General features: G+C 47.4%; 1 protein-coding gene across 2 annotated transcripts in view; it reads left to right on the top strand.

Moving 5' to 3' along the window:
* The window catches only part of gpc6b (glypican 6b), a 56,538-nt gene that overhangs the window by 31,683 nt on the left and 8,142 nt on the right, over nt 1-16,713 (top strand). For both annotated transcript variants that reach the window (XM_062534604.1, XM_062534603.1), the window contains exons 5-6: nt 4,434-4,564; nt 5,537-5,680. In XM_062534604.1, coding sequence (XP_062390588.1) covers nt 4,434-4,564; nt 5,537-5,680 — 275 coding nt within the window. The remainder of the gene's footprint in view (nt 1-4,433; nt 4,565-5,536; nt 5,681-16,713) is intronic.

The following is a 16,713-nucleotide window of genomic DNA, read 5'->3' as shown; positions in this document are numbered from 1 at the left end:
CTGGACGGGAAATAAAAGGGTGTGTGGGGTGGGGAGGTGGGGGGTGCTTCCTCAACATAGTTGTGGATAAAATAGTTGAAATGTCAGATGGCATTAGAAGTCTTTAGACAGATGCTGTGTGAAGGAGTGAAGCCTGCATGACTAAATGATCTCAGCTCCCATTAGTAACAGGATCTTTTAGAGAATGTCCCTCTTATTGGATTGTGCTGCCGAGTCTCATTGGAAGCCGGGGCCACACGGTACAACATGCGAAGCCCTAGAGAGCGTAGGGTTCCTCCTCACCAATAAGGCTGCTGTGCGCTGCGCTGCTGTTGCACTCTGTTTGGCCAACAAAAAATCAAAAGGAGATTGTTAAAGAATAGTGCTTCTCCAATGACCGATGTGTGCTTGCTGAGTATCACAAAGGTGTACTGCGAGTAGCACATGATGATCTCTATGCTGTCTACCCTCAGGCTCAGATCTCGTATGTGTAGCAGTGATTGCTCGGTTTAGTTGGACAAATCACAACATTAGACAGCATAATCGACCACTAATGGTGTTTTCCTCACATGGGAACTCCATTTTGTGGGTTATTAGCTTAAAAAAAAGACAGCAGCAGCACAAAACCTTGATATTGGTCTAATGAGTATTGCAAAAATTCTGTCTCTCTGTCAACACCAGAGTGTTTGTGGCTGTTGAGGGACCCGTGTTAAGAAGCTAATGTGCCTTTGTCTGAATTTTTTATCTGTGTCCCCTCAACCAATTCATGCTTTCACAAGCTTTCTCGACACTGGGTGTGAGGGGTGCGCTGACACATAGATTCTTTATGCAGATCATTTTTTATCTGGACATCAAATATTCATGGGCATGTTTTAAAGGGAGGGAGCCCATGTTCCCGCTGCTATTCTCAGATTAAAGGCAACCTGTTTCAGGAGTCGGCACATGAGCTGGCACGGGAGAACCTCAGCTGCGTTTCACAGAATGGGATTTGAACCTGACGGAACTGCCAATGGAACCAATCTTTTGGATTTAGATGCAAGCTGTTCACGGGCGTTTGTTTCAGCTCGAGTCAGAAGTTGGGTGGAGAGATGCATTGTAGTTTCCCCCGCCACTCCTCAGTCAGATGTACCTGGCAAATTATTCATGGAACATAGATGGCTGTCAGTGTCAGCCAAGCTTGAATTTATTTTTGAATCTGAAAAGCAGAAATGCTCTGTTTGGTAAATGGCTTATAAATAATACAGACGTACATAACTGAACATACGTTGATTGATCAGTCGTCTGATTGATGTGTTTTCATTTTTCAAATGCAGCTTACCAGTGCCTGAGTTTTTTTAACATGGAAGTATTTCACTGACTGATGTAATTGTTGTATGTTTGTGTGTGTGTGAGAGTGTTTGTGTGTTTGTGTCTGTCTGTGTGTGTGTGTGTGTGAGTGTGATTCTGCACCAGCACCAAAACCTGCTTTTTCTTGCACTTCTTTTTTCCTCCAAGGTGTCACATTGCACCACTGCTTTCCCAAGTGAGCTGCAGATGAGCTATGCTGTGCAGAATCCAAATTACGGCCGAGCCATTTCTCACTCCAGAGATTAGAGTGGAAAAAAGCTAAGACCAATATATTGGCCCTCTTTGTTTTCTTATTTGTCCTTGTCACAAAGGCTTTCTTTCAAGGGAGAAAAACTCTCTGATGGGGCCGGGAGATACAACTCACCATGAGAGCTCTCTGCCCCTAAAACACAGATTCCAATTATTTACCACTTGCAGAATATGCTGTGCACTTCTATTTCAGTGGGCCATTCGAAAGCAAAACAAAATTGTCCTTTTCCAAGAAGTTGTGCAGCCCTCGCCGTTTGTGACACGTCTTTCAATTGAGGATGAAATGAGGCGATTTGCATGGCTGTTAGCTGTTGATAACCAGATCTGCTCTTGCTGGAGGCAAGCCTATCTGTCTGGCACTGCAGCAGATTGGGGGAAGGATGTTGTTTGTGTGTGTGTGTGTGTGTGTGTGTGTGTGTGTGTGTGTGTGTGTGTGTGTGTGTGTGTGTGTGTGTGTGTGTGTGTGTGTGTGTGTGTGTGTGTGTGTGTGTGTGTGTGTGTGTGTGTGTGTGCATGTGTGTGAGGCGGGTGAATAACCCACAGGAGCTCTGACATCAAGCTCTGCCCTTAAATGAGAACCATTCATTCTCCATGTGTTCAGACTATCTGTGCACTAAGTCCCAGCACTGTGGAAGTGAGGGTGTCCCTGCTGCACGACTGCAGCTAGCGTCACTGATCTAACTTGACCCCTAATGGCTGTCATCACCCACCCCCCATCTCCACCCACCCCCACCTCCACCCCCATCTCCACCCCCATCTCCACCTCCGCCCAGCACACCCGGAGCCCGTGTGCATTTCTATTGCTCTCTCCCCTGTGTTCTCCCCACTCCTCTTTTATAATCTCCCTCATGCATCATCTCCCCTTTCCTGTCTTTTCCTCTTGCTCTCTCTCTCTCCATACCTCTCTCTCTCCCTCTCTCTCCTCCACTCTCTCTCTCTCCCTCCCTCTCTCTCTCTTTCTTTCCCCCTACCTCTCTCTCTCCCTCTCTCTCCCCTACCTCTCTCTCTCCCTCTCTCTCCCCCTACCTCTCTCTCCCTCTCCCCTACCTCTCTCTCTCCCTCTCTCTCCCCCTACCTCTCTCTCTCTCTCTCTCTCTTTCTCTCCCTCTCCCGCCCTCTCTCTGTCTCTCCCTCCCTCTCTCTCTCTCTCTCTCTCTCTCTCTCTCCCTCTCTCTCTCTCCCCTCCGTGCCCCTGCCCCTCTGTTCAATAAGTGTGGCACAGTTTGAGGACCCATCTGCCTGATCACTGGTTCTGCCCATGCTGTGCTGCCCATCTGATAGCACTGCTCATTTTTTTACATTTTTCTCCACTCTTGACCTCTACTCCAGCTTGGGATAGTGCTCCGTCCACACATAGCCCTCTTCCGCTAAAAGAGACATTTTCTAGATAATACTCACTTTTCCCACATAGCATTGCATTTGAGCTTGTTTAAAGCAACACTAAAGAGTCTTTCGTACCTTAGAATAATGTTTCCAAAATCATTTCAGCGGTTAATCAACTTGTAACAGGGTGAACGGCATTTCTGCAATTAATAAATCACTTAGCCCTCTATCGGCTATAACCGCACTATGTAACTTTACCAGATCGGGTAGCGTATCTGTAGTTTGATGAAATGAGACATAAGAAACTACAAATTTGACTTGATTTGATGTCGCAATACATCATACTTAATTAATATCATGCAACATACTCCACCTTGTCTGTGGACATCGTTACACGCTGGATAAACAAATAGTGTCCGTGCAACAGAGGAAAAAGTGCTTTAGTGTTGCTTTATCAAATCTTCACAGTAAGATTTATTCTTAGCAAGATAGTCTGTAAGATATTGTGACCGATTTATGAGATGGTCCTCAGCATCTGTTATATTTCCTAGAGAATTTATCTGTCTTTGCCATAGAGATCTCGAGCAGCATCAGGGCTCTTTTTTTGTTTCAGCCGTGGACGAGTAAACAGAGCGGAGGGTCTCTTCAGTGTAATTGAGAGGAAATAGATCTGGCCTGGAGAGAGCCATGCTGCTGAGCCTCCCCAACACAAGTTAACCTCCAAGGATGCATTTCTATTTAAAGGCACTGCACTGCACTGCCCTGCCCCAAAAATATCCATACCAGTTATCAGTGCGCATCAGACTAGGTACACACAAGATATGAGCTTGTCGCGCTGGCAGTGGACACGGAATGCTTTAGAAAGGTATACTTTTATGACTGTGAGTACAAGTCAGAAATAACTCAAATAGTTCACTGTGATAAAACATGGGCCCCAAATCCAATTCTAAAGTAAATCAATGTCATGTCTTGTATTAGACATTTCAGTGACTGATTCATTTTTGCACATTCACATTCTGTTTTATTCTGTAATATCTGAAATGGAAAAATAAAACCCTCAGACGAAACTATGAAGTGAACATTTGTATTAAAAATAGATGGTTGCCTTTCACTGGTAAGGGTGGGGGGGTCACTGAGGAAACTGTTGGAGAAGTTGTTCAATTCATATGGATGTAGTGTTTTAATGTATTCATTTCCTGGTCTGAAAATGGCATCGCCATCTGTTCCTGTACTCTTAAAAAAAATCTCCTTTTAGATGCCACAGATCACACATTTTTTGAACATGTGTGAACCACTCCGAATGTGACAGTTGGAATCAAAGTTACAGATGTAGTTGACACTGCTGGCAAGCCGAAGAGATGTAATCTATTCTCCAGACAGACACTTGTCCTGTTTGTCTTCCTCAAATAGTCTCTGCTCAAATTGTGCCTGCTGAAACTCTGTCCCTCTCCCCCCTCTCTCTCTCTGTCCCTCTCTCTCTCTCTCCCTCTCTCTCTCTCTCTCTCTGTCCCTCTCTCCCCCCTCTGTTGTGACAGATGCCATGTTGCTGGTGACTGAGAGACTGGAGGGACCCTTCAACATTGAGTCTGTCATGGAGCCGATCGATGTCAAGATCTCCGAAGCCATCATGAATATGCAAGATAGTAGTCTTGAGATCACCCAAAGAGTATGTCCACCACCTTTTGTTGCAGACTTAGTGTGGGACACCTTTAGCCTCGGCTCGAAGTGTGTGTGTGTGTGTGTGTGTGTGTGTCTGTGTGTGTGTGTGTGTGTGTGTGTGTGTGTGTGTGTGTGTGTGTCTGTGTGTGTGTGTCAGTGTGTGTGTGTGTGTCTGTGTGTGTGTCTGTGTTTGTGTCTGTGTCTGTGTCTGTGTCTGTGAGTGTGTCTGTGTGTGTGTGTGTGTCTGTGTCTGTGTCTGTGTGTACATACATATGTGTGTACATCTGTGTGTACATCTGTGTGTGTGTGTGTGTGTGTGTGTGTGTGTGTGTGTGTGTGTGTGTGTGTCTGTGCATGTTTTATGCAGACCCCTTGGGTTCAGTCACTCACATGCTAGGCTCAAGTCCACTTGAAACCTGATCTCAATTACACCAATTATAGCTATGTATTTGGAATTACATGCTTGCTACTGGTCACAGTATCCGAGCGCTGTTCGCAGTAGTTAATAGGCTTCCTGTGTTACACTGCATTTTCTTTCTGCCCACAAATTGTTGCACTCGAAGGGGGTTAAGAAATCCAAAGTGGCCATGAGGAGATTCTCGTGTTCACATGTTTGGGGTTTGGCGTGAGGCGGGTCTAAATTGGATCTGCCAAGTGGTTGCTTATAATACGGAAAGCATTTCTGCCGTTTTGCCTACGTGCACGGCATTCCAGGCGCACAGTGTCTCCCATAATTTAAAGCCATAAAATTACATGTGGTTAGACAGATCCCAACTTAAAGTATTACAGCCACGGTTCAGCTCATGTGACGTTGAGCTTTAAGTAGCGTCCATGTTTGGGAATATCTTAGGGGTAAAACGGCGAGTCCTTAACATGTTGGAACGGCATATTGTTTTCGTTTCCTCTCTTAGTCACAAGTAATTCTAGCCCTTTTCCATGCAGAACAACAGTGGGACACATTTCTCCCTCCTAATTGCAGGTTTTTCAAGGATGCGGTCAACCCAAGCCCTCAGGAATGGGCAGGTCTGCCCGTGGCATCTCGGATGTGTTCACCGCCCGCTTCAAGCCCTACAGCCCCGAGGAGCACCCCACCACAGCGGCGGGCACCAGCCTGGACAGATTGGTAAGGGAAGGCAGAGGCAGGGCAGCTGAAATGACACTGCCTCCACTGTAAACATCATTTGTCTTGCCGCGACTTGACAATGTTGATTAAAGCTTATGAGTTTTTCCCAGTGGCGGGGGCCCCCCCTCCGAGCGCCCGGAAATTAATTCTTTGTTTTCGTCTTCTGGTCAGGCTCCTCTATTGATTTGTGTTTGTTAACAAATTGGCGGGTCCTCGGGGACGACAGAATGGGAGTGGGGGGGACGGGGGGGGGGGATAGGTGCGCCTGTCGCCTCCTCCACCAGGCTCAGGGCTGTTTGTCTCACAAACACAATGGTTTGTTGGAGATCAACAAAAGAGACTCATCTTGTGTACAGCAAACATTTTGAGAGGAGTGGCGGCGGTGGTGGTGGTGGTACCAGCGGGCGGCGGCAGTGGCGGGTAGAGCCCGCTCCTTTGCGTTTGCCCGCCGCTTGGCTCCCGGGGCAGGCCGCCTCACAACTCACAGATTTAGAAGTTCTCCGCGGCGTGACCTCAAACAACCTTGATGCCAAACTTAGAGCTTGGCTGTGGGTTAGCGCGGATCTGACAGCCCAATTCAGATGAGGGACAGTTCTCATTAAGGATTATCACAGGAGCAGGGGAGCTGGCTCTGATCTGGATATAGCAGGAGGGGGGAGGGAGGGAGAGAGTCACAAGTGAGGTCATTTTAAAATCATACCTTTAAAAGCCCATCTATCCACCAGTCACAATTCAAGTGGCGTCTGCAATTATATTGTCAATACAGAGAGACACCTGAGAAAACAGTTTGAAATGTTTGCGGCACAAAGGGAGGCCTTTGTTACTGTTAGCTGATGCAATATAAGACAGGAGATAATACACTAGCAGTTAGGTGTGAAAATTAGGCCATTAAGTGCGTATATGGAGCAGTTTCTTTCAAAGGTTTATTACGCCGCGTATTGTGCACACATTTTCTCAGTCACGCACGCACACACACACACACACACACACACACACACACAGAGACATCTCCTCCTTTTTCTATCTCTGCTCTTTCTCTCTCCTTTTCCCTCTCTCTCTCTCTCTCCCTCTCTCTCTCTCTTCTCTCTCTCTTTCTCTTATTCTGTGCTCCTTTGCTCTGTGGAGATACATTGTCAGTGAAATGCCTGTCTCTTTCTTTCATGCTGCTTGCCAGAGGATTGTGTGGAGAACAATGCAACAAAGCGTAAGTTCCAGCGCTTCCCGATTTGAGTTCAGTCTGTCAGTCACTCTCGCTCTCTCGCTCGCTCTGCCTGCGAGGCTCCATCCCTGTGTCCTTGGAATGCTTTGTTAAGCACTCCTTCCATTCTCTGGCTGAATGAGGCCCTGAGCTCTCACCAGCGCCCATGTCAACAGATACACACTCATATCAATATTGAGGTTAACTAGATTGATTTTTCAATGTGCGCGGCACTTTGTACTGGACCAGAGGACACCTCTCTGGGGGGGGAAGCGTGCTGTACGACCCCCCCCCCCCCCACACACACACACACACACACACACCACCCTCCACAACTCTAACATTCCATGTGGCAGTTTGGGCTCCATCGCGCTCACTAATGGAGTCAACTCCTGGAGGACAGCAGCCAATCTCTACACTGACCCAGTGGGCCACCGCTGGAGGGGAGGGGAGCAGGAGGGAGGAGGGGTGGCGGGGGGGGGGGGGGGGGGGGGCTGCAGTGCTGTGGGCACAGAGAGCCCATGAAGGGAGGCCTGCCCGCCCGCCTGCCTGCCTGCCTGCCGCGTGCTCATGAATAAGTGGGCAATTAGCCAGTGGGGAGTGTCCGTGGTGGTGGTGGTGGCGAGGGCATGGTGGCAGGAGCTGTTCCTGGATCTGCCCCAGCGGGCCGCAGAGGGAAATGAGGGCATTAGCCACGGCCACCCATCAGCACCGCACTGCATTCTGGGCCTTGGGCCTCTCTCTTGTGAGGATGTTGTTTGCCTGATTTGAGGGGGGGGTTTTTGTTGTTGTTGTTGTCACAATTTCTCTTTAGTTTTAAAATAGTCTTCACAATAATATCAATGAAAGATTTAGTCGTGCCACTAGACAGAATTATTTATTTTTCTGAAAAAATAAACAACGACAAAATATGTTAAGAATATCTGGTTTGATACAAGTGAAATTACACTGGCTAACAATAAGCCTGTGTTATTGTAACTTACATTTTATGATGGCACTTATTTTGTTCTGTTTGGTTTATTATTAGATTTCACATAGCATGACTCTTTCTTAGAACATCAAGAGTGTTGTCAATTTGGCAGCTGTTTTATTTTCTCTTCTTTATTCCTTTTTTTTGCGCAGAGTCCTTACCTTGAGCAGGAGTATCAGTGACCACATAATTATTCACCATTTCGTCGTGCTTCTCCCAGCCGCAGTCACATTTAATTAAGTCGTCTTCATTTCTGACACATTATTCCTCTCCTCAACCCCCTCCCCTCCATCTTTCACCAGTTCCTCTCCCCTCATATCCCCCTCTCCTCTCCTCTTCTCTCTTTTCCTCTCCCCTCCATATCTCCCCCTCCCCTCTTGTCTCCTGTCTTCTTCCCCTCTCCTCTCCTGTTTCCCCCTCTACTCTCCTGTTTCCTCCTCTCCTCTCCTCTTCCCTCCTCTTCTCCCTCTCCTCTCCTCTCATATCCTCTCCTCCCCTCCTATCCTCCTCTCCCCTTCACCCTCGCCTCTCCTCTTATATCCTCTCCTCTTTCTCCTCCTCTCCTCTTCTCTCCTCTTCCTCCTCATTTCCTCTCCTCTCCCCACCACTCCTCATCCCCTCCATACAGACTTATCTGACCCCTCCCCTGGTACTCCTCATGTTGTCCACTTCAAGACACAGTCATGACCCCCCCCCCCCCCCACTCCACTTCCTGCAGCTGCTTGCTTCTCTTTTGTCTTCCTCTGTGCCGGAGTGTCCAGCGTCTCCCGAGTGACCACTGTGAGTCCATCCCCTGTTTACTGGCCTCTGCTGCGTGCTCTTTGATTAGGTATTAGTGTGGGGAGCGTGACCGGAATGTGTGAGGTATATAGCCCTGTGTGATCCCAGTGTGGGGCTTCGGCCATCACCCCGGGTTACCTGAGGGAGTAGCTCCACCTCCACACTCCCGGGCCCTCTCACCACCCACTCCCCCCCCACCCACGGAGCCCCGGCCTGGGCCCGCCGGGCTGCTCTACTCCCCTGTGCCTCCTGGGGGAGGTCTGTCCGTGGTGGCTTTGATATCTGCAGCGTGGCAGGAGAAGGCCGTGGTGGTCCAGGCAGTGGTCCGCCCCCGTTACATCGAATGTCTTTCATCTTATTTTCAGCGCCGTTCAGTGTTCAGAGGTTTAATGTGGTGTGTTTGGGCGAGCTGTTTTGCAAGCTAACGAGCATTGACACAAACATAATGTGGATGAATGTTTTGTATAAATCACGCTAAAAACTGGCTGCTGGCGAAAATTGTCGCTCACATTATCTCTGAATGCTGAGGAAGCGTCGTGTTATTGTGCCATTGAAACCGAAGACACCATTAGCCCTGACAATTTGGGCTGCGTGATGGCCTCGCCGGTGGGGCTCCTCAGCTATGCGATACCCCTGGGTCCATTAGGATGCAGTCATGAGTGGATGTGCTTCCAGGCCTAACGGAGTTATGCAGGGGGGGGAATTAATTGTGTTGGCTCGTTGATTGCGTTTGCCCCGCTGAGCCGCCTCTAGTCCAGCAGAAATGTGGCGCCTGGTGCGAGAGAGCCAAACTGCACGCGGCCGTCTCATGCCTCCGCTGGAAACCGACCGACAGGCAGAAGCCGTGTGGCGGCCCACATTTCCTGTGCGTTTATTTGGAATATTGATGTTTCTCTTTCTCTGCTTTCTACACCATCCCTTGTGTTTGTGTATCATTGCATGGAACTTTGGGCTGTTTTATTTCCCCCGTTCTGTTTGTCTGGTGGTCGGAATTGACAGTCATCTGGACTAATCTCATGTATTGTGCCTGGTGAAGGCTGTTGCTATGGGATATATTAAGTCTAATGGCTTCCAGTGTGTGGTTGGCTCAGCCCTCCATTTTTGTTTTTTTGGCACCGCTTCACTGAGACACATCCACCTCTACTGTGGTGAGCGTTTATTTATTTTAGCCGCGGCCAGGTCATTATGTAATGTAGATTCTGCAGATTCCTCCGACATAATTGTCACTGTCGGCTAGGCCACTCAAAAATAAACATAAAAAAACATTAGGAGTTGCTTTTCAACCTCTGTTTAGATTTATAAATATGGGAAGTGCTTTTCTGGCTGAAAGATTGATGAGCTCCTCTTAAGGACGTATAAACATGTAATTTCACGGTTTAAAAAACTAGTATCTCTGTAGTTTGGTGTGGCACACAGTAGCTCACTTTTGTGTTGTCAAGACAACTGAACTGTGTTGTTGATTTGATTTGATTTGTTGTCTCCTAAGAAATTATAAGTAGTAAAGGATGACTGTATGGATGACAGTAGGCCTATTCGATACATGCATTTCAATCTGTCAGTAGTAGGATCATCTACTGAATTTATCTAACAATATGTCTTGCTGTATTATCATTTGTTTGCACTTGCACACACAGGTTTCGCAGTATTAGCTGATTATGTAATTAGGCAGTTTGGTGATAACCACCTTTGTGCACAAATTAGCCTGTATGGAAAACAGAGTAGTAAAGAAGTGCCTTCACGGTGGCACACACAAACACACACACACTGTGAGGCTGGCATACACTGTTAGCACTGGCATTTTAATATGGAACGGCAACATTCATCTCGTATGTCACATTTTTTACGGCAGGCTCCTGGCCAATAGCTGTAAGGAACTTCCTTTCCGGGAAAGTGAGCCTCTCATTTAGGCTCCAGTTGTCTTTGTTTCTCATGCTTGGGCCTTGTGTTTTGCTCTTGCAAGCAGGATATCATTTCTATAATGGCCTCATTCTCTGAACCCTTGTTGCATTGACTGCATAACCAACACAGTATGAAAGAGCTGTGGTAAGCAATATTCCCCCAAGAGCATTTTATCTCCATTTGCAAATATTTATATCCAGATGACTTTCAAACATTAACAACTGTGCAAATGATTGATGATTGGTAGACGTTGAAGTAAAAGCACCAAACCACATGGAAACATCCTCTCCCAACCATCTAATGGAACCCCGGCTTCCTCGCGTTCGGCATGCCGAGGCGGCCGCATCGTTTTAATCAGTCGGAGCGTCGTGGGGAGCGCGCTTCACCTCTTGGCCCTCGGGAACAGCGTCCGCCTGATCCGTCGGCGTCGTCGTCTCATCTTCCGTCGGCAACAAGCGACCCCGCTATTAACACTCGGGCACCACTTCATATCTGTCAATACGTTAATGAGGTTCACAGGCGGGGTCCATTACGGCCCGAGCCCCCCTATCCTCCTCGGGAGACCCAGGGCGGCCGCGATGCGGCCTGTCGGTGATTGCTCTGTTCCTCACCGCGACAGCACGCCGCATCGCTCTAATCAGCACATCGACGCTTTTTTTTTTTTTTTTTTTTTTTTTTTAACAACTCGGACAGTCTTCACCCGAGGGCAAATCACGGCGGCTGACTCGTAGTCGTTTTATCAGTGTTCTGTCATTTGGCTGCTAGAGGGGGGAGGAGGGAGGTGTTGATAAATGAGGCCCGGTGATGATGAAGTGTCTCACCTCAGTGGACTGCATGTTCACACCGGGAGTCACACGGCCGTCTGAGTTAGTGTCTCCACGCAGCCGAGGGATGCAGTGGAACCAACGCAACCAGGAAGCAGCAGCAGCAGCAGCAGCAGAACATGACAAGGTTAAAAAAGGATCAGAAGAAAGCCTCTCTCACTTTGCTGTATTAAAAATTCCAAAGCTCATTCCACTGACATCCAGGAAATATTATCAAGTTGCTGGGTTTTTTTTTTTTGGGGGGGGTGCTTTTTTTTAAAGACTTTAATCGGAATATGACTTTAAATACATTCAAGGCAATAGATATGACTTTCTTGGGAGGGGGTGTTGCCTTTTTTTCTTTACTTTGATCGGAATATGACTTTAAATACATTCAAAGGCAATAGATATGACTTGTTAGGAACAACCTCATTTCTGTTCCACAAGCATATTTCTTTGCTTGGCGTGGTCAGAGATCATGTTCCTAGAGTAGTCACCTCACCTTAATGATCCTCCAGAGTGAAATTAAAACTCGGGAAGAAGAGGGAACAGATTTACCCCGTAATGGAGCTCGAGCAGATCACTCCGCAGAGAGCGAGGCCATTAACAGGTAATTATGGATCCTGTGGCATTATTATTTTTGCTCTTTTTCGGGGGTGTTTTCCGCGGCCTTGAAAACGATCTGAGTTATGTTCGCTGTGAAGCCGTAGGCTAATGGCCCCTTGAGTGATATCGACATGAGGCCGGTGGTGCTGTTTTTATCTGACAAATGCTGAAGAGCTGAAGAATTGTTGTTCTGAGACACTGGATATAACCAGGCATGTACTGTACAGATCCCCTGCTTATGAAGCAGCTCATGTATGCAGGGCACATGCTGGTTAAGACGTGGAGGGCCAGTGGGATTGCTTTGACTCATCACATGAGTAAGGAGAAAAGTCCGCGGCATCCAAAAATTTGCTCCCAATTTTTTCCTCGTCTGAGGGAGGTTTTACAAGCCTGAAACGTCAATTTTTTTTTTTTTAAAGAAAAAATTGGGAGCATCATTTTGGTTGCAGCGGACTTTTCTCTTTACTTATTACTTGGCTTTTAGTCCTACTCCCATTTGTTTTAATTGGATGCGTGTGCTTTGATTGCACTTTCATTGCCTCATCAGATAAGCATAATGATGCTGGCACTGGGATGCTTTTGCCGTTCTGCAGAACTTCATCTCTTCATTCCAGTCCAGAGCCTCACAGTAACAGTCGGAGCTGCCTCATGCATCATGCCTTCAAATCCCCTCTTGAGGAAGAAAAAGCATGTTCGCTCACGCCGCCCATTGTGTACTGTGCTGCTCAACTCAAGTGCTATTGTAGAAAAGACGGGCAGCGGGATCCTGCACACACACACACACACACACACACACACACACACACACACATGGCGCCATCCGTCAGGAGCATGCAGTGGAAGTGATATGTGTATAAATACTGTGCCGTGCACAGACAGGCACCAGACTTACCGGGAGATGTCCGCACCGAGGCAGGGCGCTGTGTGTGCCAGCAGATTTAGTGCCGGGACGTGACGCGCCGCGGTCTCAGGAGCGAGGTGGGTATTCAGGGGGATTTGGCCGCACCTGTCGCCGCTTGGCTCCCGCCGAAGCCTTTATCCCGGGCCCCTCATTCCTCTCTCTCGCTTCCCCTCCGGCAGACCGCCGCGCCGCGCCGCGCCGCGCCACGTCACCAGCGGCCTCCCGTCCCCGACGGCCCGCACTCCCGTCGCCCCTAAAAGCGGTCGCGTGAAAAGGAGAACGGCTGGGGTCACGGGAACAGGTTGTCCCAACAGAAACAAGCAGCGTTTTATCTCTCCACGAGAGCCCCCCCTGTCAGTTGTGATAACATGAGAAGTGAGGGAGGGTGCTAGCTTTAGTCAGAGCGGCTGCAGCCCAGCACTTCAGGGACAGCGAGAGCAAGAGAGAAGGCTCTGTTAGCGTGTGTCTGCCTCGGTTTGATTGAGTGGACGTGAGGCATGGGCTTTCTCATGCAGGACCGGGCCATCTGTTAGGACCGGTCCAGACGTCTGGACTCAGGGCGCGCCTCGCCCCAGACAAGAGCATAGCTGCCGAGTACGTCCACTCACACTCCTGCCATCCATTTCATTAGCCACCTTTGAGTGGACACATTGTAGGGGAGTTTGTGAGAATACTGTTTCATGACAACGATATTTGTATTATCTCCAAACTATTTAGTATGAAAGACTTGCGGAGAGGCATCTGTAATTGTCAGTTGTCATAATGAGTCCAAACACATCCATTTCAGTAGCTACCTTTGAGTGGAGACATTGTAGGGGAGTTTGTAGTTTGTGAGAATTTTGTTTCATGACAATAATATTTGTATTATCTACAAACTACTTAGTATTACAGACTTGCAGAGAGGCATCTGTAATTGTCTATGGAACTTGAGTCCTATTTGTCAATAGTGTAAGGGCTTATAATTAGTCCAAACACATCCATTTCATTAGCCACCTTTGAGTGGAGACATTGTAGGGGAGTTTGTAATTTGTGAGAATACTGATTCATGAAAATAATATTTGTATTATCTACAAACTACTTAGTATTACAGACTTGCAGAGAGGCATCTGTAATTGTCAAGTGGAACTTGAGTCCTATTTGTCAATAGTGTAAGGGCTTATAATTAGTCCAAACACATCCATTTCATTAGCCACCTTTGAGTGGAGACATTGTAGGGGAGTTTGTAGTTTGTGAGAGAATACTGTTTCATGAAAATAATATTTGTTTTATCTACAAACTACTTAGTATTACAGACTTGCAGAGAGGCATCTGTAATTGTCAAGTGGAACTTGAGTCCTATTTGTCAATAGTGTAAGGGCTTATAATTAGTCCAAACACATCCATTTCATTAGCCACCTTTGAGTGGAGACATTGTAGGGGAGTTTGTAGTTTGTGAGAATACTGTTTCATGAAAATAATATTTGTATTATCTACAAACTACTTAGTATTACAGACTTGCAGAGAGGCATCTGTAATTGTCAAGTGGAACTTGAGTCCTATTTGTCAATAGTGTGAAGGTCTCCTAATGAGTCCCCTCAGAAGGTGTTTTATTAATATCTTGCCCCTCTGGGGGAGCTGCTGAAAGTGATCTGCCCCATGACTACGCTGGCACACGGGCTCATTGATGTTTGTATTAGAGCGAGCCGTGAGGTATGCGAGCGTGTGTGTGTGTGTGTGTGTGTGTGGGAGGCAGATGGGTGGCCATTGATGAAAGGCTGGCTCTCGACTAGTCACGGCAGACGCGGGAGGAAGGAGTTCACGAGGTGTAAGACGCCCGTGATTAACTCACCGGCTGGGAGCGACACGCCCTTGCAGGGGGTGGCATTTTCATTACCTCACCTCACCCGCCTCGCCCGCTTCTCTAGACAACACATCTGGCCAGGTGGCACTGGGCCGTGCCACCCAAAAAACACTGCCCCACACTTCTCCTGTGGCTAACAGTAGGAAAGCCAGAGAAAGGCAGCGATGACCAATCAAAATGATTCATATAGAGAAACATTTTTTGTTTTTCATCAGCCAATAAAGAATACAAATGTCCCTATATGAGTACAGGCCGTTTCATCAGCATGTATATTTCCGACGCGTTTCATCATTGGACACTTGCGCGTGTTCATTCTGTCCCTCTTTAAACTCGCGCTGGTAGCCCGGCCGGGCGCCCCGGCGGGATCGCGTTGCGGCCCTTGGCAGGGAGTTCAGAGCATGCTGTAAAACGTTCTGTGTGTTGCCACGGGACTCCGCCGAAGGACCGAGTCGAGTCAGGCCGGAGTCAGCCAGTTCACCTTATCAATTATCAACCAGCAACAGCAGGGGTTTAAAATACTCCTCTCTGTCGGTAACGAGGAGGCTGTGCTCCAAAACTGTAGTCAAAGGCGGAGACGCCAGAGGTAAAAATGTCACTGGCAGCGTTCTGAGTGATGTAGTTTTAGACGCACAGTCTCGACTGCAGTTTTTGTTATGCTCATAACATCAATATATTATTTTATTGTTCTGATGTGCGTCCAGTTTGGTTGCGGAACCTTGAATAAGCTTCACAGATGTATAAAATCATTTATTTTTTATATTTTTACCACCGGTTTGACATTAAAGCTTATTTGATCTTTCGCATGGCCGTGCTGGTGACCGTTAAAATATTCTACTGGGCCCTAGTGTCCTGGTGTGTCCACGACACGGGAGACGATGACTTCAAGCTCAGTGGAACACTGATTCTGGAACAGCAGAGGACTAACTGGAGAGGGCACTGAGTTTAAACTCCACCAGTGAAGCCAGACGAGACAAAAGCCAACAAAAATGAAGTTTCTTTGTTGCTTCATTTTTTGAATTAAACACAGTGGCCATTTTTACACCCCAGTCTGATTGAGGGTCCTTCTCTATGTATTATATAAAATCCAATTAAGTTGGTAATAATCAATTCTGCCCAGGCATGTCTTGGGAGGCTATAGCGCAATGTTTACATCCCATCCCCCTAATTATTTCTGCAGTGTGCTGAGATCTTTGATGCTTCTCGTTTGCCATTCACTGTGAATAATCCTCAGATGTAAAAGACGTCTGCACTATGTAATGTGAAAGGCAAGGCAGCGAAAAGAGGATTTCTGCTTGTGAGGTACGAGTGTTATTTACTGCTTTCTAGACAACAGGTCCCTTTTTAATGATGTTTACTGTCGGATTAATTTACCGTATTGCTGTTTGCTGGCGTTGCATGGCCCTCCTGTTTACTTCCTGATAATCCCCTTCTTCAGACGCGGGCTGCAGAAAGGCTGGCGAGACCCCTGCGGCCACGCTGGAGATGCTTTTGGGCCAGCCAGCCGTTTAACCACAATTAAGTCTCCTTGTTAGTCTTCAGTGTTTTCACATCCAGTGTACACACAGGGCCTTCTCAGGTTGGGCTGAAATTTCCACTCCACAGCTTTGTCAAAGGGATTAGTGGGCCAGTGTTTATTATTTAAAAATGTGTGTGTGTGTGTGTGTGTGTGTGTGTGTGTGTGTGTGTGTGGTAATTAACCGGCTGCAAAACAAGCCTGGAACCTGCATGCTATGCCATATGTTTCTTTTTTCTTTTTTGTATTTCCACTTTTTTTTACATCTCTCTTTTTCAGTCACTTTTCCACCACGAGCAAAGTTTATGTGCCAATTGTGCGAACCCTCCCAAACCACAGGACTTTGGGGAATGACATTGCAACAGAACACTCCCACAGAAGCATTCCAAACACTTTGATCAGTGGCTTCAAATACGGCGTGTCCTTTGACCAATGATGGATTATGTGTGAATTGATATGTGAACCGTGGGCGCGATCGCATGGACCAGGCTTGTAATTCAGCGTGTGTATTATTATTTCTGTG

The sequence above is a fragment of the Sardina pilchardus genome, chromosome 4, assembly GCF_963854185.1.
Source record: "Sardina pilchardus chromosome 4, fSarPil1.1, whole genome shotgun sequence".
In the NCBI taxonomy this organism is placed as follows: domain Eukaryota; kingdom Metazoa; phylum Chordata; class Actinopteri; order Clupeiformes; family Clupeidae; genus Sardina; species Sardina pilchardus.
Note: the sequence above shows the minus strand (reverse complement) of the source record. Positions and strands in the feature narration are given on the sequence as shown.